Genomic DNA, 23,505 nt, shown 5'->3' on the forward strand with positions numbered 1-23,505 from the left:
AAAGCAAATTTGTACATCTGTCCTCTGACCATTATTAATTTTTTTTGTTTCTGTAGCCAGACCAGCTACATTCTATTTATAGCAGGAATTCCATAGACAGTACAAATTTTATTGGTCCTCCACCTTTTGAATCTCTGTGGCCTCTGGTTCTGTTCCTCAAAGGAAGTGGCATACCACCCGATCCTAGCAGGTATGTAAATCTGGTTTTTCTCCAATTCTATGCACCCTGAAAACTAGAATGAACATTCCTGTACGGTGTCTCAGAATTCCAAAACAGTGAGAAGTGTCCTGTCCATCACTTGGAAGAGGAGGATGTATCAGTCAGGGTTCTCTAGAGTCACAGAACTTATGGAATCTCTCTTATACATTAAGGGAATTTATCATGATGATTTACTAACCCACCAATGGGCAGCTGTAGATTGGAAGTCCAAGAATCTGGTAGTTACTCAGTCTTATGAGGCTAGTTGTTTAAGCTGGTCTTCTGTAAAAGTAGGTTCCGACAGAGACAGATGTGCTGGCAAGTAAGTGCAAGCAGGCAAAGGAGAGTGAATCTTCCTTCTTCCAATGTCCCTAGGTAGGCCTCCAGCAGAAGGTGTGTCCCAGATTAAAGGTGTGTACCACCACGCCTGGATCTGGGACTTGCTTTGATCCAGGCTAACTATGAACTCAGAGATCTCCTTGCCTCAGTCTCCTGGATTAAAGGCATATACTACCTTGCCTGGGCCTAAGCTTTTCATGGCCACTATGCCTCAAGATTCCTATGCTAAGATCCAGGTCATAAACTTGTCTCTTCCAGCCTCAAGATCTGGATCATGGGTGTGCCCTCCAATTCTGGATTGCAGTTCATTCCAGATATAGTCAAGCTGATAACCAGGAAAAACCATTACAGAGGTAGTGAATGGGTACTTAAGTTTCTCAGAGAGATTCCTGACTGGTCTTTCATGATCCTGATCTAAGCTTCATGTTAAATTCTGGTGACACCTGGCTTGTTTACCCCTCCTACAAATGGAAACAGCTATACCCATCTCTTTAAGAGCAGTACCCGGGCTGCTCTTTAGTTTTCCTTTGTCTATAGCCTAGGAAAAAGGTGAACTTTGAGACTTAAGAGGCTGGGAAGGCTAATGTTAATTATGTTCAACTAAGGATCCACTTGATTGACCAGCAAGTCAGGTAATTCCAATTCTTTCTGGAGCTCTGGGACAGTCTACCCTTTCCCAGAAAGTTGGCAAGGGGGTCAGTGGGGGCATCCTCTTTGGGACTATGTTCTCCTTGTCATAGTGTTATGTAATCAATTTTCTTATTTCCCACTAGACTATGAATTCTCTGTTGTTGAGACAGGGTTCATGTGGCCTAGGGTGGCCTCAAACTCATGATCCTCCTGCCAGTTTCTCCAGAGCTGAAGTTATAAACATACATCTAGATGAATTATTTTTCTTTTTTTTTTTTTTTTTTTGGTTCTTTTTTTTTCGGAGCTGGGGACCGAACCCAGGGCCTTGCGCTTCCTAGGCAAGCGCTCTACCACTGAGCTAAATCCCCAACCCAATGAATTATTTTTCAAATTATTTATTGTGGTGTATGTGTGCGTGTGTGTGGTCAGAGACAACCTTGTGAGATTGGTTCTTTTCTACCCTTACATGGATTCCAGGGATTAAGTTCTGGTCACTAGGCTTGTGCAGCAATCTCCTGTACCTGTTGAGCCATCTTGCTAGCCCCTAGACGGATAACTTTAAAGTATAAAAACCTGTATCCTATTTTCCTGTGTGGTACTTAGGTTATCACCTCCACCCTGGGTAATGTCACCTCTGACTTCCTATCCTGTACGCTAAGCAGAGTGTTTACTGTTTAAAGCTCTATAGAGACAGTTTAGCCCACAAGATCTCCCTCTGTCCTTATCTTTGACCTCTCCTGGCCTCACTACTTCCTAACACTGCCAGGATGATTTAACCAGTTACACTGAATCCCTTCACTTCTTTCAGGCCTCTGATTCAAGTTGCCTCATTATTGTGGCTCACCAAGGCAGCTCTTTTTAATCCCCCCCTCTCCCCCCGGAGCTGAGGACCGAACCCAGGGCCTTGCGCTTGCTAGGCAAGCGCTCTACCACTGAGCTAAATCCCCAACCCCCGAAGCAGCTCTTTTTAAAAGGACTATCCTTTTAGTGTTTCACACAGCTCTGTCCTGACCACTTTTTCCTCGTTTCATTCAACGTTCTCTAACATTATTACATAATTCTTTTTATTTTTATCACCTTTCTCTCTGTCTGAGAGGGAATGATAGTACCACCTACATCCCCTTTCTGTTCACTGATTCATCTTAAGCACTAAAGTAGTGCCTGGTACAATAACTTTTTAAGTCCGTCTCACTGGAGTATTCTGGAGAGAAGTGAGTACTTTGAATCCCCATTGCCTGGAGATGCTTGCCAGACGAAAGTGTTCAATGCGTGATAAAGGAATGGAGGGATGGTTTCACGATGTCTTAGCTCAGCAAAGTCACCAGGGTCATTCTCTTAGATCTTTGCCTTCTCTTTCAACCAAACTCACTGACATCCATCTACCCATCAAATGCCCAAATCCTGAGCAAATGCTTTAAGTTCCCAATTGTTCTTGAGGCTGCAGGGAAGAGTACGTGACTTAATACAGCATCTGCGCAGCAAATAATACCTCCCAAGGTAATTAAGTGTATAAGGACAGGGCAGGTTGTCAGCGCTAATAGTTCAAAGGTAGGATCACTGAAGACTGAGGGAAAGTCCAAAGTTTACCGGAAGTCTGAACAACCCTACTAAACGCTCCACCTGTTGATAACGAGGTCACGACCTGGCTAGCTAACTCGAGATGGAGAGGGTGACGCGGCAGGGGTAATGACAAGATGACATGCCTGGGTAGGGAGGGGCCTCGAACCCGGGTTCTTGACATTCCGAAGGACGCGTGTCCCCAAGCAAGGTCCAAAGCGCCCCAGTGGCGGCCGGGAAAATCTGCGCTGTGTGCTTGTCGGGGCCGCGCAGTGACAAGAGGCTGGAAGGCTGGGAGGTCACGAGGCGCATTCCTCAGGAGTTGGAATCCCGAGAGAGGGGCCAGGGACGCCTCGGCAGCTCTCACGCCTGAGGCGCAAGCACTGCAAGGCTCTCCGCACCCCCCACCGCCGGTTCCCGCTGGCCGCACGGAGGCAGAACCGCGAGAGCCTAGAGGCACTACTTGTCCCCGCGGAGGGATCCCTCGCAAATTGCCGCTGCAGCGACGGGGCGGGCCGTGGCGCCGAGGACGCCCGGCCGGGAGCGCTGAGACGTCGCGGGAGGCGGGGGTGGGAGGGAGAGGGCCGGGAAGTAGTTCCGGGTGCGCGGCCCCGGATGTTGGCTGCTCCCGCCGCCGCCGCCGCCGCCGCCGCCGCTCTCGGCGCCGCTCCCGGCCTGGGCCGCTCGCTGAGGGCGCCGTTGGGACCTTTCGCGGGGAACAGAGACGCACGCAGCGGCCGGGGGCTCGGCCGGGCCGTCCGGGCCTGCGCAGCCTGAGGTGAGCACGCGTCGCCAGGGTCTCGTCGGGGCTGGGGCGGCGGGCGGGGAGGCGGGGCTGGGGCATCTCCCGGGACGCGGGCGGGGGCTGCCCTGGGCGAGCGGCGCTCGCTGTCCTCAGCGCACGCTCCCAGTGGCCGGCGGTGGGCGCAGGGCTGGGCCGGCCTGGTGGCGCGGCCCTCCCTCGCCCGCGGCGCCGCTCCTCAGCTGCCGCTGCCCCTCAGCTCAATGCCGCTCGCGCCCGCCCCTCCCCCAGGTGGGCCCGCGGTGCGGATGCCGGGGCCGCGGAGGACCGCGACAGTCGCGCCCTCATCGCTCCGTGACCTGCCCCTGGCCCGGGCTCGTCCGGTTCCCGGCGCGATGCGCGCTCTGGGCGCTATTCTGCCGGGACGGGGGTCAGTGCCTCGTGGGCCGCGGGTACCCTGCGGGGGTGAGGAGGCTGGGGCGAGGGTCCCATCTTCTGTCCTATCCTGTCCCTGCGTCCTTCTCTGGCATTGGGGCAAAGGCAGACTTCGCATGCGGACGTGTTGCTGCTGTCCTGCGTGTGTTGCATCCTGCCCACGTGGTAGTGTCCCGTCCCTCCCACCCCGTCCATTTTTTGCAGTTGGTCAAGATGTTTTTCCCTCGTGCTTTACCCCCCGTCTACCCTGTGATTTCTTCTGGGCAGCGTGGAAGATGTTAAGGTCAGTTTGTCTTGTCGAGGATGACTGTTGTTTGATGGAAGAATCAAGAGTTGTACTCTTACGAAATTGAGACTAGTAGGGGACATACCAGACCTTAGTTCATTGACACCTTTTCAACTCCAGTAGCTCTTGCTCTTTTCTCTACTACTCAGTCCTCCAGAGACAAGCGCTTGCTACTGATGTGTTGGTGTGTACGGTTTCTCTATTCTACTTGGTTGTGTCTCTTTGGCCTAGTATTTTCTAGTCCGTGTTGATGCAGGGCTCAAGTTGTTGCTGGATTTCTGAATGAGTCGTGACAGGGAGCTCGAAACTGGTGGGCTGCTTTTCGCCTTTCACTGTTCATTTGTCTTTATTTCTTCCTTGTGTTTTGTTCCCTAGTGAGAAAGCATGCATGCTCCATTGGGCATGATGCACGTAGATTATTCTCTAGTAGAGGCACTAGGTAGTCCCGCTTGCTGTTTTGAAAGTTCTTTTAGTCCACGTTTCTAAAATGCACTAGGTACTATTGGGCTCTGTTTTTTTTTTGTTTTGTTTTGTTTTTTAAACACTTTTAAATACGGGTCTCCCACCCAACCTTCCTTTAATATCTCTTCCAGGTTAACTGTTTACATCTTTCCCTCTTTGGAGACCATAGATTGCTCTCTTTACAGGAGCAGTGACGCTTTTTAGTGTTTTTAAACCACAGTATTTATGGAGAAAACGATAGCTGCTCATTTTTTGGGGGGCCAAGTTATCTCTATGTTTATGTTAGGAAGGGATATGTAGATGTTATTTAGTTTTTGAGTTTTTTGTTTAAGATGAACTTGAAGCTCTTTTCTGTTTGGTTTTGTATTGGATTGAGGTAGATCTTGCTCTGTTTTGTGCTGCTGGGAGTTCCCAATGACTTTATTAGGTGGTTTGTGGATGAGGTCAAGAATGTTTATTTTGGTTTTCAGTTTGTTTGGGTGAAATAAAAATTACTATTTTGAAGTCACTCTTTTTGATGTGAAAATTTCCAGTATTCTCTTGTTTTTCACACTGAAGTTTTTCCTTTTTTCATTTTAATTTTAGACAGTCTTATGTAGACCAGGTTGACCTCTAATACACTGTGGTTAGGGCTGACTTTGAACTCTTGTCTTGCCTTCACCTCCCAAGTACTGAAATTACAGGCTGTGTTACTACTGTAACTGCCTACCTGCCTACATTGTAGCCTTAAAATGTATTTCTGATAGTGCCTTTCCTTTTTTATTTGATACAAGTGTCAGCATATTCTTCCTTTTCCTTCTATGTAGAATAAAAGTTTTTTTTTTTTTTTTTTTTTGGTTCTTTTTTTCGGAGCTGGGGACCGAACCCAGGGCCTTGCGCTTCCTAGATAAGCGCTCTACCACTGAGCTAAATCCCCAGCCCCGAATAAAAGTATTTAAATACAGATTCTGTTTTCATTATGCTAAGTATGGGTGGGGCGGTGAAAAATAGAATGTTCTGATATACTCAGACATATTTTTATAACAGGGCAGTCAGCATTTGTATACTTCTGTAAAACACAGTGCTGTGAAGTAAGATATATAGAGACAAGGACTAAAATACTAGTGTCTGAAAGCTTCAACTTGTGTTGAAAAGGAGGAGCAGTTGTCTGCTTATGGAGAATCAGCTTTACTCATCATTTTGTGTATTAAATAACAGCAGACTTATATTTGAAATAATATGACCAAATAAATGGTGTGAAAAAGGAATTTTCACAAAAAAAAAAGGTGAGGAGACAGGTGTGTTTAGGAGATTACAGGGCTGTCACAGAGCATTGCATTGGTGAGTAATAGGAACCTTGGCTGAGGATCTGTCAGGATAGGAGATTTGGTTTGATAGGCTGCCATAGTGCTTTCTTAAGACAGTGGAACGATGTACCTGAGGTAGGTCTATGTCAGCTGAGTGTGCAGGAAAAGGCAACCTGACTAGAATATTCTTGGAGAGTTTTAGGAATAATAGTCTGACATAAGAGACTGGTTGTGAAAATAAAATAATAGCGTTTATTGAATGGTTTACAGTGTTCCCAGAATTGTCAGCTTTTACATATACCTGTGTGGTGCGCAGTCAGGTGAGCTGTAGGTTTGCAGGGATGGGCCTGTAAGTGGTATAGTAAAACACTTGAATAGATGTTTTTCAGGAGAGATACTGTATAGTGGGGGAAACCTGCAGAATTTGGGGTTTTACAGTAGGCTAATAGAAAAATAAAGCATTCTGAGAAGAACCAAGAAGTAATTTCTGTCACAGAAGCCAAGAACAGGAAGATTTTCTACAAAGTAGGATTGTTGACAATATTTAATTCAGTTTTAAAATTCAGACTCTGACCTTAATGCAAAGATGGATGAACTAGACAAGAAGGAATTTTAAAAGAAAGGTAACATGACAAATTAGGTTTTCACCAATCTGTAGAGATTTTATGCTGGTTAAGGTTTCCTCTGGTGGTGGTATTCTTCTTCTTCTTCTTATTGATCATATCAGAGTTATTCAATGATCAAAAATGGAGTTTATCTTTGGAAAAGAAACTAGTGTTCTATGCCTTTTATCCCAGCACTTGGGAAACAGAGGAGTAAGAGTATCTCTGAGTTCCAGGGCAGTTAGGACTACCTACTGCAAACCTATCAAACCAAAAAAGAAACTAATGTTCTTTTTAGATTTATTTATTTTATGTATGTGAATAAACTATAGCTGTCTTTAGACACACCAGAAGAGGGCATTGGATCTCGATCCCAATGCAGATGGTTGTGAGGCATCATGTGGTTTCTGGGAATTGAACTCAGCAGTCAGTGCTCTTAACCAATGTGCTATCTGTCCAGGGAAACTAGTGTTCTGAAGAAAGTTCTTGTTTGTTTTTCCTTTCCTTCTTTTCTTTTTTCTTTTTTGAAACAGGGTCCTGACTGTTCTGGAACTCTCTATGTAGACCAGACTGGCTTCAAATTCAGAGATCTGTCTTCCTCTGCCTCCTGAGGCCCGAATTAAAGGCATTCCCCTTCAAACACCTAAGGGTCACACTGTTTCACACTGACAGACTTTTGTGTCTGACTTTGCCCTTGTTTTAAGGGTTGTTGATACTGGTATGTGTTAGTGTCTCAGCCCCTTTTATAAAAGCCAGATATTCTACAGTCTGGATATACTGTGCTTTTTTTAATCCATTCTTAATTCATTTAAACCCTTCACTCTATCAACTTCACTCTCCTAATTCTGACTTCATTTTTAGTCTAATAAACTCTACTGTGCTCTAGTAGGCATTAGGAGCTAAAGGTAAAAGTAAGTCATAATTGGTCCTTAAGCATGTGTAGCGTGTGATTTATATGTATTTTCATATATTATCTCATTTGATCACACAGCAAACCTGTGGTGTAGGAAAAACATCTTTAGGATGAAAAGCTAGGTTAGGTGACTTGGCCAGGATTGATTGCACTTAAAATACTGGAGCAGATGTCATTGTCATTTATTTTTGCCAATTCCACCACTCTTACTTAAAGGATCCATTCCTGTGTAAATCCCTGGAGAATTAAGGGGACTGGGAAATTCCTATCACTTGGGGAAATCATCTCATTTTTTTTCTTTTTAGTGTCTCCTTTTTTGCAAAAAGGACAAAAAACCAAAAAGTTCTGTTGTGTTTCTCTGGCTGTCCTTGAACTTGGATTTCAGTCAAGCCTGCCCTTGAACTTGAAGTTATTCTGCCTCTATCTTTTTAGTGTTGGGGTATAGTAAAAGGATGAGCCACCACACCCAACCTGGGAGTTACTGAATTTTTATGAGTCTTTGGGACTTAGAGTGAAGACTTAGCAGAATTTTGTTATTCATTTGCTCTGTTCAAACAAAATGTATTTTTGTCCTTCCTTTAGAACTTTATTGGTGTTTAATGTGATGATAATGTTAATAATGATTAACATTTTGAGATCTTATTTTAGCAACAAAGTGTTCAGAATACTTTCATTATATGATTCTTAAAGCAATCTCTGAGTAGTAGATTTTATTATGAGATTTTTACAGATAAGGAAATGGACACTGAAAGGTAAAATAAATTGCCTATGGTAATTAGCTAGGAATGGAAAGAACCAAGTCTTGAAGTTTCACTGTCATTTTCAGAACTCAGAATTAATTACTATATTGTTTTACTCACTAATTATGAATTAATAAACTAAGTCAAGGAAGAACAGGACCCGAATATGAAGATAGGATTTGAGTACAATTGGAGAAGCAGTGAAACATTACTTGACATTACACAAGCATTGCTTTTAATGTGACCTAAGACAAGGTAGATACTGACATCAGTGTGTTTCATTTTGTTTGTCCTAACAGTGTCTCAGCTAACAACTACAATCCTAGTGCTCTTCACTGTCGCCGTTTTCTGTCCTGTAGATTCCCTCATTGACACTATTCAGAAATTTCAGGTGGAGAGCCAGAACTCATTTGTGCCTCTCCTGCAGTCTTTCTAACTCAGATTGTTTCCATTTTGAGCAGTTACCTTTTCAGTCCCAACGGGGGACTCTACCTCTTCTACCTCAGAACTCAGGAAGACATCACAGTGCACTTCATAATAACTTTCAAAGATTTGACCGTCGTAGTTGGTAAACTGTATTTCAGTGTACAAAAAGAACTGAAGTACAGTGTTTTTGTTAAAGAGATTGACTTATACTGAAATTGGGAAAAGCTTCCGCTGTACAGGATTTCTGATTTAATAGAATTTGTTATAACCAGATCAACAAAGCATTATTACTGTGGGCCATCTGTTGGGTTATGGAAATAGCTTTGTTGCAAGGAACCAGATGTTGTGCTTATATTTATAACAATGACACTCTGCTTGTTTTAAGTAACCTTTGTTGATAGGTATCTTTAGCTGCTATTCTATTTGATATGTTAGATTGGATATTTTTTCAAATTGATGAATAACTCTTGTACAATGAGGTCAGAACAAATGGCTTATGGTGCCAAACTGCAATGCTATAATAGGATAAGAGCTTTATCCTTTTTAGACCCAGTTTCTAGTATTTTGTAGGTGACTTTAGTTACTTTAAGAATTTTACCATAAATCTAACATGATTTTATTTTGGTGTGATTGTATCTATATTAATACCAAACTTTTTATTTTCTGTCTTTAGTGAGTGAGGTACTCTATGACAGGTTCAGACTTAATGAAGAGTGACTTTTAGAATATAGTCTTAGCTGACAAATAGCTCAGAGATTAAGCATGCTTGCTGTGCAGTTGTAAGGACTAGGGTTTGGATTCTAGCACCCATGTAACAAACCCAGTATGCTGCTTCTGCCTTTACTCCAACTTCAAGGGATCAACACCCTCTTTTGGCATCTGTTTGAGGTTAAGTCATGAACTTGTGCGTGTACATGTTTCCACACACCCACTTAGACATATATATGAATACAGTAAGTCTAAAAAAAGAAAGCTGGTGAGGTAGCTTAGTCAGTAAAGGTACTTGCTGCCAAGCTTGGTGACTTGAATTTGGTCCCCAGAACACACATGCTAGAAGGAGAAAACTGACTTCCACAAAGTGTCCTCTACCATCGTACAGGCTCCATGGCATGCCTGTATTCTCCCCTCTACACACACTAAGTAAGTGTAATAGAATATAGGCCAAGAGGATTTTTAGAGTTATCATCAACTGCCTGTGCTGTTCTTCTTTATTTTCAAGTTCTGTGTAGTGGAGACTCTTGAGCTCACTGAAGAGTTGGCCATCATTTCTTGATGACTGTGTCTAAAGGAGACTTTTCTTACTTAGTCAACTGACTTTCAGCAAAATTTTCATCTGGAGTACAAAGCTAAGAGCTGCAATTGAATTCTTCCCAGCCAATAAGAGTCCTGCTTAGTGGAATTGGATCAATTAGAAGTAAAGTTTAGTGCCAGTGTGTACATATTAAAAGCCACAGAAATTAGAATCTACTTTTGCCTAATGTTGAGATCTGACCCTACTTTTAAACTGCTAATAGATCTTAGTTTCTATTGTTGGCTGTGAGATATGTGAGAGGAATACACTAGGGCGTAAGACTGCTGGCATTCAGTAGCAGTTTCATATTTTCTTTCTTTACAGAGATGACTTTGGGAGGAAGTTATAGGATGACAGAAATAGGTTATTGTTTACATTCTAGATTGTGGGTGATTATTATTAAAATAATTTAAATCAAGTTTCTGTTGCTTAGTGTTTAGGACTTTTGGGAATGAGTTGTAGTCACAGCAGTTAACACTTAACAATCAAGGGTAGGTTGATTCTTTGAATAAAGATAGGGCATAATGTTGTGGGAGAAAGTAAGTGGTGTTTCTGCTGTTTTTCTTGGATATATGAATCTAATATTTTACACAGGCTAGACAGGTAAGGTATGAAGTAGATTGATGGTTTTATCTTTTTTTTTTTTTTTTTTTTGGTTCTTTTTTTCGGAGCTGGGGACCGAACCCAGGGCCTTGCGCTTCCTAGGTAAGCGCTCTACACACTGAGCTAAATCCCCAGCCCCGATGGTTTTATCTTATGTATAAATGGGTAGCAAAAACCATCAGAAATACTTGGTGTGTTAGAAAATTATGTGTCATATTAGTTAGAGCATGTGTACTTTTGAAATATTTCCACCTTACATTTGGATAATGATTGATGTTGGATTTTGGGCTTTATAACAGTCCTGCAATACAGGTAGGATTGACATGAAATCAACTGACAAGAGTGTCACTTAATTACTATTAGTAGAGCTGACACTGGAACCCATTTCCTGTATTCTGTTTTTTTTTTTTTTTTTTTTTTTTAAGTAGAAAATTGATGAAGTTATAGTGAGAAACAAAATTTAGGTTTCTGATGTGGAAGTGAAAGGCCATAGAGGTCCCAAATGATCAGTTCTTTAGATAAGAGTGTAACTATGATACTGTAAAGCTTCATGTAAAATTAGCAAGTACAATTTCTTGTTCGATTAGGTCCATTTTTAGTCATTGGAAGCATTCTTACTTGAGTCTCCATTTCTGCTGTTAGTATTCTGGAGGTGAGATAGGAAAGAATCAGAATAGGAATTTAAGGATTGCTAAGTCGCAGTTAGGTCTCCCACCCTTTCAGAATGGAAGTACATGCTAGTAAATTTTAGAGAAATTAAACATCTGGTTCTAATGTAGCTATCTATCTGGATAGATAGACCTGTTGTCTGTTGCCTGATAGGTAAAAAGACTGATAGTGTACAAGGAAGTTTTACTGAATAGAAATCAAAACAACAAAAACCAGACTGGGAGAAAACCATGACAGTGGATAATTTAAAGTGTCTCTTCATGAACCTTTCTATACGATTAAACATGTTCCATTTGGAAAATTGAATTTTTATGGTTCACATAACATTGAAAAGTAAGTCTTTTGAAGAGCAGTTTAAATACTTGGTGCTGTTGAAGTATTTGCTAAGAAGCTTTATAGATAAATTGGTTTGATAAATGACTTGATTATAGTGTTATGGATCAAGTTGTAAATGTGTTAGGTGATTTTTTTTAAAAGATTTACTTATTTATTTTATGTATACGAGTACACTGTAGCTGTCTTCAGACACACCAGATCCTATTACAGATGGTTGTGAGCCACCATGTGGTTGCTGGGGATTGAACTCAGGACCTCTGGAAGAGCAGTCGGAGCTCTTAACCGCTGAGCCATCTCTCCAACCCGTGTTAGGTGATTTAAATCCCAGGTTTACTTACAGCAGTTATTTCTGTTAAGTTACTTGAGATGGTAGTCTAGTTTGAAATGAAGATGAGACCTAAGGATTTACTTACCTGCTTTTTCATTATCTGGCAGACTTTTACTAAGAAAAACAAAACTGTTAATGTTTGTTTAAGGTAATGGTTTCAATCCAGGAACACTGAATTAATTAATTCTCTTATTTGATTGGTCATCTATTTTTCATCTGTTTCTGTCCAGACAAGTGAAAAGCAGGATCCATGCTAGCGAAGACCACAGATGCTTAGTTAGAGAGATAGCACAGAGCCATCCTCCCAGTAATAGTGGTGCCTCTGACTGCTTCTGATGACTAGTTTTTACCTGGAAAGGCAGTGTTTAGCAGGTTTGTTTGAAGAACTTAATGCATTCAGGGGTAGGGAAGAATGGCTTTATAAAGCATGCCCTTGAACCTGTAGTGTGGCTCAGTGGGTAAAGACAGTTTTCTCCAAGCTTGGCAACCTGAGTTTGATTCCCAGGACTGACATGGAATAGGAGAGAACCAATTCCTGAAAATTGCCCTCTGACCTTTTCAAGCACATATTCCACACCCACAAATGTTGAAGGTGAGAAACCTCAAGATTGCCCTTAAGGAGCATTTCTTCACCCCTTCCCTGTTTTTGAGACAATATCTTGGTATAGCCCAGCCTAGCCTTCACCCACAATCCTCCTGCTTCAGTATCCCAAGTGCTTGCATTACGGTATGTGCCATAAGCTCGCTCATCTCTGGAACATGTGTTACTGCCATAGATGACTTAGGCATTCTGACTCATGGGAGATTACCAGGTTTGCATTGATACCATGATTTAAGAAATTGTTCTCTAGTAGAGGCAGGATTACAAGTAGTAAGATCCTGCTTTAAAAGCCAGCTGTACCTCCCAAAAGATCCTTATATTTACTCTCAAGGATGGAGATAATATCTGTTTTTATCTTTGCTGCAGTTTCTGTTACCTAGTAAAAGGGGACATGTTCTAAGAAATGTTAGATGACTTTGTCACTGGGGACAATCAGTGTGCTTATGCAAACATTGATGGCTGTAATGTTACTGGTGATATAATCTGATGGAACCACCATTGGGTGTATGAGAAATGTTAAATGGCAAGTGATTTACTGTGCAGAAGGTGTTGTAGGGATTTTTACGTATTCAGTAAAGTAGTACATGAAAAGGCATTTTGTATTTCATTTTAACTTTTGTTTTGTTTTTAAGATAGGGTTTCTCTGTGTAGTCCTAGCTGGAACTCACTTCTGTAGACCAGGCTAACCTTAAATTAAACTCACAAAAATTCACCTGCCTCTGCTTCCTGAGTGCTGGGATTAAAGGCTTGAGCCACCATTGCATGGCAACTAATTTTAAGATTTTTAACATTGCTAAAAATAGTATGTATCAAGTTACCTTTCCCCTAGTATGATGAGGTAAATAAATTGTAGTTCCTAGAATATCGAGTTAGTCATTCATACCATTGAACTTTCCTACTAGAACACTTAAGGCATGGCCATTTAGCTACTCTTCCCAAGCCTGTCATCAGTGGTAGTTGAAGTGTGGGATGGTTCTGAGTGTTGTCATCCAGCACTCAGGAAGGCAGAGGTGAGCTGAGTGAGTGCTGGGAGAGATGGCAGATTTAAGACCATGTCTGAAAAGTAAAAAGGGTAGCCTGCTCTTTGTGTAGGCACTAAATGAAGCAAAATTTGCTACTAACCAATCCTTTTTCCTCTGTGGAACAGTAGAACCTGTAGTCTCTCTCTTTTTTTCCCACAAGTTAACTCTTCAGGTATTTAACAAGTATTATTCTAATGGACAATTTGAGTGCTGTGTATAGAAAGGACTGTCAAATGGCACTTAAAAGGCCGTTTGTTCCCAGGTGTAGCTAAAGAGCCATGGATTTACCAGAAAGTAATGGTTTTGCTTCCACTGATGAAGAAAGCTTCATACAACAGATAGTATTTGAAATGGGATGTGATATGGGCATTTTAGGCTGAAAGACTAATCAGGAACTTAAGAGATGAAGCATAAAAGAAGCTTCCCAAACTTTATACCAGAATATTAAAATGTTCATTGTTCTTTCTTTGTACTTGAAGCTTGGCAAGTAATTGTGGGAAATCAATAAATTGTCACCTTTTCATGAACATTCACGTAGTTAAAATTATTGAACATTTTTGTGTCTTTTGGAGTGAAAAAATGTTTTTTTCTCACTTTTTTGAATACTCATTAACAGCCAGGAAAGCCTCAGGAAAATAATGTTCTCAGTCTATATACTAGAAATGAGCTGTGAAGTTGGAAAATGTTTTCTTCTTCAGGCTAAATAGACCTAGCTTCTCTTTTACATTTGACATGGTTCCCTTTGTATTTTTAATGAAGATAGGGTCTTTGCTACCCAGTCTTGGCTACCCTAAAACTTGGGATGTAGACTATGCTGACCTCAAACTCAAAAAGATCCGCTTTCCCCTCCGCCATAGTGCCCCATCACAACTACGGCCTTTTGGTTCCTAAGTTCTTCACTAGTATTATGAATCTTTCCCTTTGAGCACTCAGCTTTGTAAGTGCTCTTAATATGGCTGCTTAAACAGCACAATACTCCACTGCAAACTAAGTGAAGAATTTAGTAGGCTGTTGCCCTTCTTGGTCTGAAACTCGCTTTCTAATGAAGCTTGAGACTGTATTTACTTCTTTTTAGCAGAGGCCCTACCCCTGGCTGGCTCATATTCAGCGCTGGTGTTGATTTACAAGAATTTCTTAGAGTTGATTCAGAGAGAATTCTTTTTAATAGAGTTATCAAATGAGTGCCCATTTTTTCCTCATTACATATGCCATTGTCTCAGAGGTCATATTCATTCTTTGCTTCCTGAAATCTAAGAAAAGAAAGACAATTGTACAAATACTGGAGTTGAATAAATAGTATCCAAAGACTTGAGTCTACCTGCTCTATTAAGTATGTGCTGAAGTGTATAAAATATAAGTTGGGCCTGGTGGTGTGGACCTGTAATTCAGCTGCTTGGGAGGTTAAGGCAACAGGATCACAGACTTAGCTTGCTTGGGCTACAGAATAAGTTCAAGGCCAGCCTGGGCAATTTAATGAGACCCTGTGTCAACATAATTAAGAGTAATAAATAATAAAAGTAATAAGTCTTAGGCATATAGCTTAATGAAAGACTGCTTATTAGACCTGTGGGGTCTTGGACTTGATTCTCCATCCTGTTGTCCATCTCCAGTATAAAAAGTAAAATGGATCCTCATTTATTGAGGTTCGACAATTGAGAGTTTTTCATGTTCTTCAAGTACCTTTTCTTTTGTGCTGATGTACTGTTTTTTATTTTTATTTTCTTATTACTAATAGATTTTTTTTTGAGAGAGTATTTTACTTTGTATATCTGGCTGACCTGGAACTTCTGTAGACCAGGCTGACCTCAAAACTCTTTGAGATCCATCTGCTTCTGCTAGGATTAAAGACATGTGCCATTACACTAGACTCATAGCCTTTTTTTTTTTTCCTTCTTTTTAATAGACTTACTTATCATTATTTTTCTTGTATAAAAACCCTTATGTGGTTTTTATACACTAGAGCCTGGGTCCTCTAAATAGAGATTCTGGTATGGGTTTTCACAAGATGATCAGTGAATCCCTGATATGGAAACTTGGTGAACACAGTCTCTTTCCAGAGGTCAGGGGTCAGGTGGCTGTAGGTCTTGGAGATGGCATCAAAGGTGGCAGAAGTAAAGCCCCTGGCTGAAGCGTAGCAGTCATCTATACCGGACATTACTAGTAGCTTCTTGGGCACAGGAACAGTGACAATGCCAGAGCCTCTGGGGGCAGGAATGAGAAGTGCCAACACAGAGCCACAATGGCCTGTTACCTTGCATGGCACAGTGTGGGGCTTGCCAATCTTGTTCCCCCAGTAGCATCTTTGCACAGGAATGATGGAAAGTTTGGCCAAGATGATGGCCCCTCGGATGGCAGTGGCTACCTCCTTGGAACACAACACCAGGACCAACTTCCCAAATACTTCACTAGCCTGGTGGCTTTGACCAAGACTGCTGTGGAAGCCTCTAAATCCTGTGTCCCCCGGGTTCTCTAGGCCCTTTTGCTACAAGGTGTTGTCCATCATTTGGTGTTGAGAGAGAAAGAGGAAGAGAAGGGACAAGGGGCAGGGGTTGGGGCAGGGGACACGGGGGAAGAGGGAGGAGAGAAGCAAGATTTATATGCCATTATTATAATAATAATAATCTATAGTATTTTTTTCTACTCATATATGTATGTGGGGTGCCTGTGTGTGTGTGTGTGTGTGTGTGTGTGTGTGTGTGTGTGTGTGTGTGTGTAGGATCAGGGTTGACATTGAGTCTTTCCTTTTTTTTTTTTCTTCATTTTTTCTTTTCTTTTTTTTTTTTTTTTTTTTTACATTGAGTCTTTCTTAATCACTCTCCTTACCCTTTAAGGCACTTTTTCAGTTAACTCAGTATTCTCCCATAGGTTTGCCTGATGGAAATCCTGTCTTTTCATTGTAAGCACTGAAATTGTAGCTGGGTAGCTATTATACCTGCCAGGGCTCTATGAATTCAAACTGGTCCTCATGATTGCACAGCAAGTGCTTTAACTACTTAGCTATTTCTCTAGGTATGGCTAAGTAGTTCCCTAAATTTAAATTGACAGTATTTCATGTCAATATTTGATTTCTAGTACATAATCAAATTCCTGATTATTTTAAAATGCCTTTACAGTTGGCTTTTAATTGAATCAGGATTCAGGCAAAGTTCACATGGTGCATTTAGTCGTCTTTTTTTAAAAAATTTTATCCAAACCATAGCTCCCCTGTGTCCTCTTTTTGTTTTAAGGTAGGGGTCTTCACTGTGTGTAGACCAGGTTTCCAGGCAGTCTGTGATGGTTGGCATTAGTTGTCAACCTAACAGAATCTAGAGTTAGCTGGCAAGGAGATGGCCTCTCTGTATGCCTGTGTGTTGAGATTTGTCTTGATGCTATTGTTTGGGTGGCACTGGAAGTTTGGAACTGGTAAAAAAAAGTAGGCCCTTAGTCATGTTCTCTGCTTTCTAATTGTGGATGCCTTGTGACCAGGTGCTTCAGGCTTCCTGTCACTCTGACCCCCACCATGATGGGCTGTACCTTTAACTGTAAGCCAGAATTAAGATCTTTCTCTCTTAAGTTTCTTTTGCCTGTGTAGTTATCACAGTAGCAGGGAAAGAAATACAGATAACTGACTAGAACTTGCTATGTAGCCAGGCTAGCCTTGAAGTGTCCCTCTTGCTTCAGCCATCAAATGTCAACATTTTAGGCTGGCATGCCTAAACCTTAAGCCATAGCATGCCTGACCTTCCTCTTTTTGACTTTGTCGTCATTTGACTCCTTTGGGGTTTTTTTTTTTTTTTTAAATCTGTTTCTTATACACAATTCTTTTGTATTACTTTGGTTTTTTTTTTTTTTTTTTTTTTTTTCCGGAGCTGGGGACGGAACCCAGGGCCTTGCGCTTCCTAGGTAAGCGCTCTACCACTGAGCTAAATCCCCAGCCCCTCTTTTGTATTACTTTGAAACATGTACCTGACTTTTTTTTTTTTTATCAGTTCAGCAAGTGTTTTGGGAAACTATGTACAAAACATATGCCAGTCATTGTGAGATAGGTTGAAGTTATTAGACATGTATTAACCCACTAGGAACCAGAATTCTAGTGGCAGAGACAGGTGCATAGTGAAGTAGTACAGGGTAGATTTTTTTTTTTTGCCCTCCAGTTAGTCATGCCTTAATTATAATAGCCTTACTTTCCCCTCCTTCCCTCCCCTTCCCCCCCCCCCCCCCACGTAATGCTGTCAGTAGGGAGAGAGAGAGGAGGGGGAGGGAAGAGGAGAGAGAGAGAGAGAGAGAGAGAGAGAGAGAGAGAGAGAGAGAGAGAGAGAGAGATTTTGTGTATCTGTGTGTGTGTGTGTCTATCTGATGAGGCTTCATGAAGTCCAGGATGACCTTCACCTCCAAAGTGATAGGGTAAACAGGCCTGTGCCATCACTCCCTGTTTTAGAATACTATGAATGCATCTCTTTAATTAGGTCTGGATCAGAAACCCATTGACTGATTGGTCCCCCCCCCCCCCCCCCCCCTGATCTCGGGACCGAACCCAGGGCTAAATCCCCAACCCCCGACTGATTGTCTCTTGAATGAATCCAGATTATATCCTTTCAGTTTGGTCTGTCACTCATGTTTCTACTGGCTGTTTTAAAAACCACTTTAATTTAGTTTTATTATTGTGGTGCTAAGGAATTGGATCCTTAGCCTTGTCCATGCTAAGCATGTGCTCTTCTACTGAACTGTCATCCAGTAGTCACTGGATCTTACCACCTTTCTCAGTGGAACTAGAACCAAGTTTTTACTATGCCAGAAGCATTTTTATTCTTCACAAACATCAGTTCACAAACATCTTTGAGAGAAAGAAAACTGTGTATGAGTCTAGGAACTAATAATGAGTATCCAGAGAATTACAGTCGATGTACCCAGCCTGTTGTTCCTACCCAGAGTCCAAGGTTTCTGCCAGTTCAAAGCGAATGCCCTGATGTGGCATTCTCTAGTTCATTCAATGATCTGAATCGGGGATGACAGGATTACAGTTTGTGTAACTGCTTTCCCAGTTAGCTGTGGATATCTATCCCTTTTTGGTTGTTTTAGAAATGAACTTCTCAGGCAGCCTGTGGGTTAAGCAGGATTGAAAATTATGTGAAACCTTTCTAATGACTTTGCCCTAAACCTGAATTAACTTATATATCAAATTCTCCTGATAGAACTTTTAATTAACAGCTTGGGTTTCACTTGACGTTAGTAAAGTAGGATTTCTAGGAATGGGCTAGGAGTGACCAGGCAGTGGTGGCACATGTCTTTAGCCCTAGCACTCAGAAGGCAGAGGCAGGTGGATCTTTGTGAGTTTAAGGCCAGCCTTGACTACAGAACAAGTTCCAGGAGAGCCAGGGGTATGCAGAAAAAATCCTGTCTTGAAATACATTGTCTTTATCTTTTTTAAAGTCAGCAGTGTTTTTTCTTTCTTTTTTTCTTAGACTGTTTTTAGGTAGCAGGGAGGTGATTCTTACTTTATGAATTCTTAATATTGGAGGTTATAGCTTCCTTTCATTGAGAATCTAATTTTAGAATCTTTTCCTACCCCTCTAAGACACTCCATACTCTCTAGTAGCCAATTCCTCTCATCCTCTTACTTTTTTCCCTGCTAGTTCTGAGAAACCACTAGTAGACTCTGTTTACTAATTCAGATTTGCCAATTTTGTATGGATGGAAGGAATTATATGGTGCATAGGGTGTTTTTGTCTTTTCTTTAGCATAAGTTTTCAAGGGTGTGTGTGTTATGGCCTACGTCATTTTCTTTTGTCAGTGCTGCATGGACATAGTGCTTTTGTATTTAACACACCAAGTTGGTGGGCATCCAGATTGTCTTACTCTTTTGTTGTTAGGATTTAATCATCTATTCCGTTTTTCCCTGTGGATTTATATATTTAGGGATGCTGGCTTCTCTCTCCTTAGGAGTGCAATTGCTGGTTTATATGATATGGTAAATCAGCGTTTAGCTTTTTGATTGGCTGCTGTGTTTTCAGAGGAGCAACACTAGCAACTGTAAGATTTTTAAGAACTTTAAGAAGTTTAAAACTTATAAGTTATTTAACTGTTATGTGTGGGTGCAGGTGTTCTCTTCTTTCTACCATGGCTTCTAGGGGTCAAACGCAGGTTTTCACTAGTCTGTCCCCTAAGCCGGGTTCCCGCTGTGATTGTGGTTTTGATTTGTATTTCTTTTGTGGTGAATAATGCTGAATACCTATCTCTTTGTGAGATAATTCACCTGTAACTGACTGTTAAAATCCTTGCCTTTTTTAAAATTAGGTTGAGTTTTGAGTTTTGAAGATTCTGTATATATTCTGGATATAATTTGCTCTTCTTGGTCCTAAATTATGTAAAGATAGAAGTATAAGACACAGAGACTGGGTTAGAGATCTAGTCAGTTTCAAACATTTTAATTTGCTTTTAAAAAAGTTGTCTGTGTTTAGATGTGCACATGTGGAGGTCAGAGGCTTGTTTTCATAGACTTGGTAATTTCTGTGGGTCCTGGGAATAGAAAGAGGGTGCCAGGCTTGCAGGACCATTTCTCCAGCCTATTATTTTAACTTTCTGTGTTTTTTTTTTTTTTTCAATTACAGAAGCAATGTCATTGAATAAATATGATGACAGTCAGATTATGGTGATAAAAGGAAATGAAGCAGACAAAAGATTCCTTTTATTGTGGAACTTGTATTCTAGCAGAGAAACAAAGTAAATAAACTATCAGAGTATTGCCATTCCACATGTTTCTTTGTTAGTTGCTGAGAACCCATTAAGTTTCTTAAAGGTTATTATAAACTTAGAATAAAATCTAGTGATTTATTTGGCTCTTGTAATGATTAGAAAATAGGAGTCAGAGTTGAATTAAAGTTTGAATTTTTTTCCTTTGAAAACTGGGAAGTTCTTTCAACACTGTCTAAAATGCTGCTTAACAGAGTTGGGCTGCGGCTGGAAATGAGAGCGGGCTCTTTGGGATAAGCACTCCCTTCGGTTGCTCATGTCTTAACACACATACATTCTACACAGTATGTACTTAACCTCTTCCAATCTTTTTGTAATACCTGCTAACTCCTTGGCATTTGTGGATTATCTTTGTGCCTAGTACAAATAATTGGTATTCTGCCATTGTTATATAGTCCTGCTAATAAATACATTTATCCATTTATTCTAAACAAGTCTAGAATGGTTAATAAAGCTAGATGGTATCATCCCCAAGTTTTAATGAAGAAAGTCACTCTTAGTAATGAATGAAAATCTGAACTACTCAAGTCCCCTTTTACTCAAGTGCTACTCTGCTTTTTACTATCTGATTTTAAAGCATTGCAACTATTTCTTCAGATGAAGTATTATACAAAAACCAGTAAAGATAGCTCTTTTCACTGGAGACTAGTTGTGTGCAGGAGATGGTGTGGGTGTAGATACTGGTATGCTCAGGCGAATGGTAGCTTTCAGGTACCGTGCTGGAATGCTTAGGATTCTACAAACACTGGGCACACGCCCTATGACTCATCTGTTAAATATTACGAGGTCTCACCACCTTTTGGTGTCTGTCTCCTATGTGATCGATGTGCGCATCTTTGATACTGTCATGTTCTTTTCATTCATACATGCTTTAATAGTGGTGATTCCTTTAGCTTTTGATTTTTGTTCAGCATTTTAATTAAATTGTAGTTAGTTGAGTTATAGATCAATTTACTTTGAAGCATCTAATAATGAATTCTTCTTTACTTTTAGATTCTCTTTGTGGCCAGATGGGTTTGTATGGACAAGCCTGTCCATCTGTAACTTCATTAAGGTGAGTACATTCCCCCCAACCCCAGTTCATCATGTCATGTTGTAGAGAATTTCAAGGTGCTCAGTAGCTAACTTTATAAACTGTTTTGTTTATGAAATAGCCCCACAGCTCATTCCCTAGTGAAGTACAGTAACTCACCTTTGCTGTAGGAAAAATACTGCTGTTTTGTGCAGTTTGGTGCAGTGGGGGTATTTATGCTTACAGCGACTTCTAAGGTAATGGTATTTAGATCTCTTCTTAGTCTCCAGGGATAATCTTGATCATGAAATAGCATAACTACACTTTTTTGTTGTTGTTTCTTAAAAATGTAAGCTGTTTTCTATTTGCTTTAATTAAAAAATTTGTTTGCTTTGTAACAGATGATTAATAAGGACTGAATTACTGACTTTAACTTGTTTCTGAGGAGTGTTTAGATTACCATTTTCTACATTAAACTAAACAAATAAATGTAGAAAATAGGAATTAAGTTGTTTTGTACAAGCTAGTGTTTTCAGATTTTTTTAAGTTACCGAAATCTTTTTTTTTTTTTTTTTTTGTTAAATACAAAAAAAATACAGTGGGTAGGTAGAGCAGACAAATACAAAACTTTCCTAGATTTCCATGTCCTATACGTTGAGTGACTGTTGGTTGAAGAGCAGGTTTTATTTATTTTATTTATATATACATATATGAATGAGTACACTGTAGCTGTCTTCAGACACACCAGAAGAGGGCATCGGATCTCATTACAGATGGTTGTGAGCCACCATGTGGTTGCTGGGATTTGAACACTCAGGACCTCAGGAAGAGCAGTCAGTGCTCTTAACCATTGAACCATCTCTCCAGCCCTGAAGAGCAGTTTTTGAAAAGTAACCTTGCTTGGTGTGATAGCTCATGCCTTTAAACTCAGCATTCAGAGGCAGAGGCAGGTGGGTCTGAGTTTGAGGCCAGACTGGTTTAGTGAGTTCCAGGACAGCCAGGGCTACATAACAGACCCTGTCACAATAAGAAAAAGAAAAAAAAAAAATCTAAAACTAATTTTAACTGAAGATTTTCAAATGAAAATTTAGAGTATAAAATTTAAATTGCAACAGCGACTAGTTACCAGATGCTGCAGTCCGTATCATTTATTCATGTGATGCACTGCCAGCATCATTCTAACAGTCGTCCACAGTATAACAGCATTGTTCTCCATTGAACTACAGTAATGCTTTGTTGCTGCTGTCTTGCTTTTTTGTTTTAAAAGCAAAATAAGTAGACCTATTTGCCAGATACTGAGAGTTCCTGATGAGGGCTGAGGAGGAAATGGAAGAGACTAGAACAGAGGAGTAGGTGTTACTTTGAACTGGATTAAAATAACCCAGGGAAAGCTTCACTGAAAAGGAGACATTTGCATGTAGAGCTGAAAGAGTGATGGAGTGAGCCAGATACATATTTAGTATGTAGAGAATGAACATTCTAAGTAGAGGGAATCTAGAAATTGCCACAGTAAGAGGCTCTTCTGTGTTTGAGGAATATTATACTGGTCAGTGTTACTGGAACAGGACATAATGAACAGAGGGCGAGAGGAGAGAGAGAAACAGTACTAGTTCCATAAATGTGAATTTCAAGAGTATGTAGGTTTGAGACAGAGTCTAGTTTTCTCCCCTTTCTGATTTATGAGCATTTAAAAAAAAAACTTCCTCTTAGGCCTTTTCATAATGGTTTGACTTTGATGAGTATAAGCTCTATCTGGAGTAGGCTTTATGCCATAATGCCCATAAAATTGTTGTATTTTAATGGACATATATGTCTGAGTATCATTAGTTTTAATCTGAAGGCATCTCCAAGATAACCATCAACCCTAGTAAATATGTAATCTCAGAATCATCACCCACAGAACTCAAGTCTGTTGGGACTCTAAACTTGTATTGATTGATTGTATTGATATTCATATAGATTTTAATTTTTAACTGTAAAATGAAGCATACAATCCATCGTGTGGCATTGCTTTAAGTTAGCATCAGTAAGCAGAATCTGGATTTTTAATTTAAAATATTGTATTTCTATAGGCTGCCATTTAAATTTTTTAAACTCTTGTGGAAACTTTGGAACTATGTTTTTTTGATATTGTAAGTTTTAGATTGGATTTTTTTTGAGGGTTTTTAAATTTTATTTAAAGATTTTTTTTAAACCCATTTTATGGTCCCTAATCTAGTATTTAACTTTTTAGGTTTTTTTTCCCTTAAGTCTGTCTTATCTTGATCTCTCCCAAGGAGGACATATAAAACTGTAAT

The 23,505-nt window shown here is 40.5% G+C and overlaps 1 protein-coding gene across 6 annotated transcripts in view; it reads left to right on the plus strand.

The window, feature by feature from the left end:
• Positions 1-3,363: 3,363 nt before the first annotated feature.
• Positions 3,364-23,505, plus strand: part of Foxj3 (forkhead box J3) — an 88,138-nt gene continuing 67,996 nt past the window's right edge. For 2 of the 6 annotated variants that reach the window (XM_039110007.1, XM_063287744.1), the window contains exons 1-3: positions 3,365-3,503; positions 4,107-4,185; positions 21,190-21,250. In XM_039110007.1, coding sequence (XP_038965935.1) covers positions 21,207-21,250 — 44 coding nt within the window. In that variant the 5' untranslated portion in view covers positions 3,365-3,503; positions 4,107-4,185; positions 21,190-21,206. The other 4 variants (XM_039110006.1, XM_039110009.1, XM_039110008.2 and 1 more) reach the window with 3 other exon arrangements.

This window comes from Rattus norvegicus, chromosome 5, assembly GCF_036323735.1.
Source record: "Rattus norvegicus strain BN/NHsdMcwi chromosome 5, GRCr8, whole genome shotgun sequence".
NCBI classification, from domain to species: domain Eukaryota; kingdom Metazoa; phylum Chordata; class Mammalia; order Rodentia; family Muridae; genus Rattus; species Rattus norvegicus.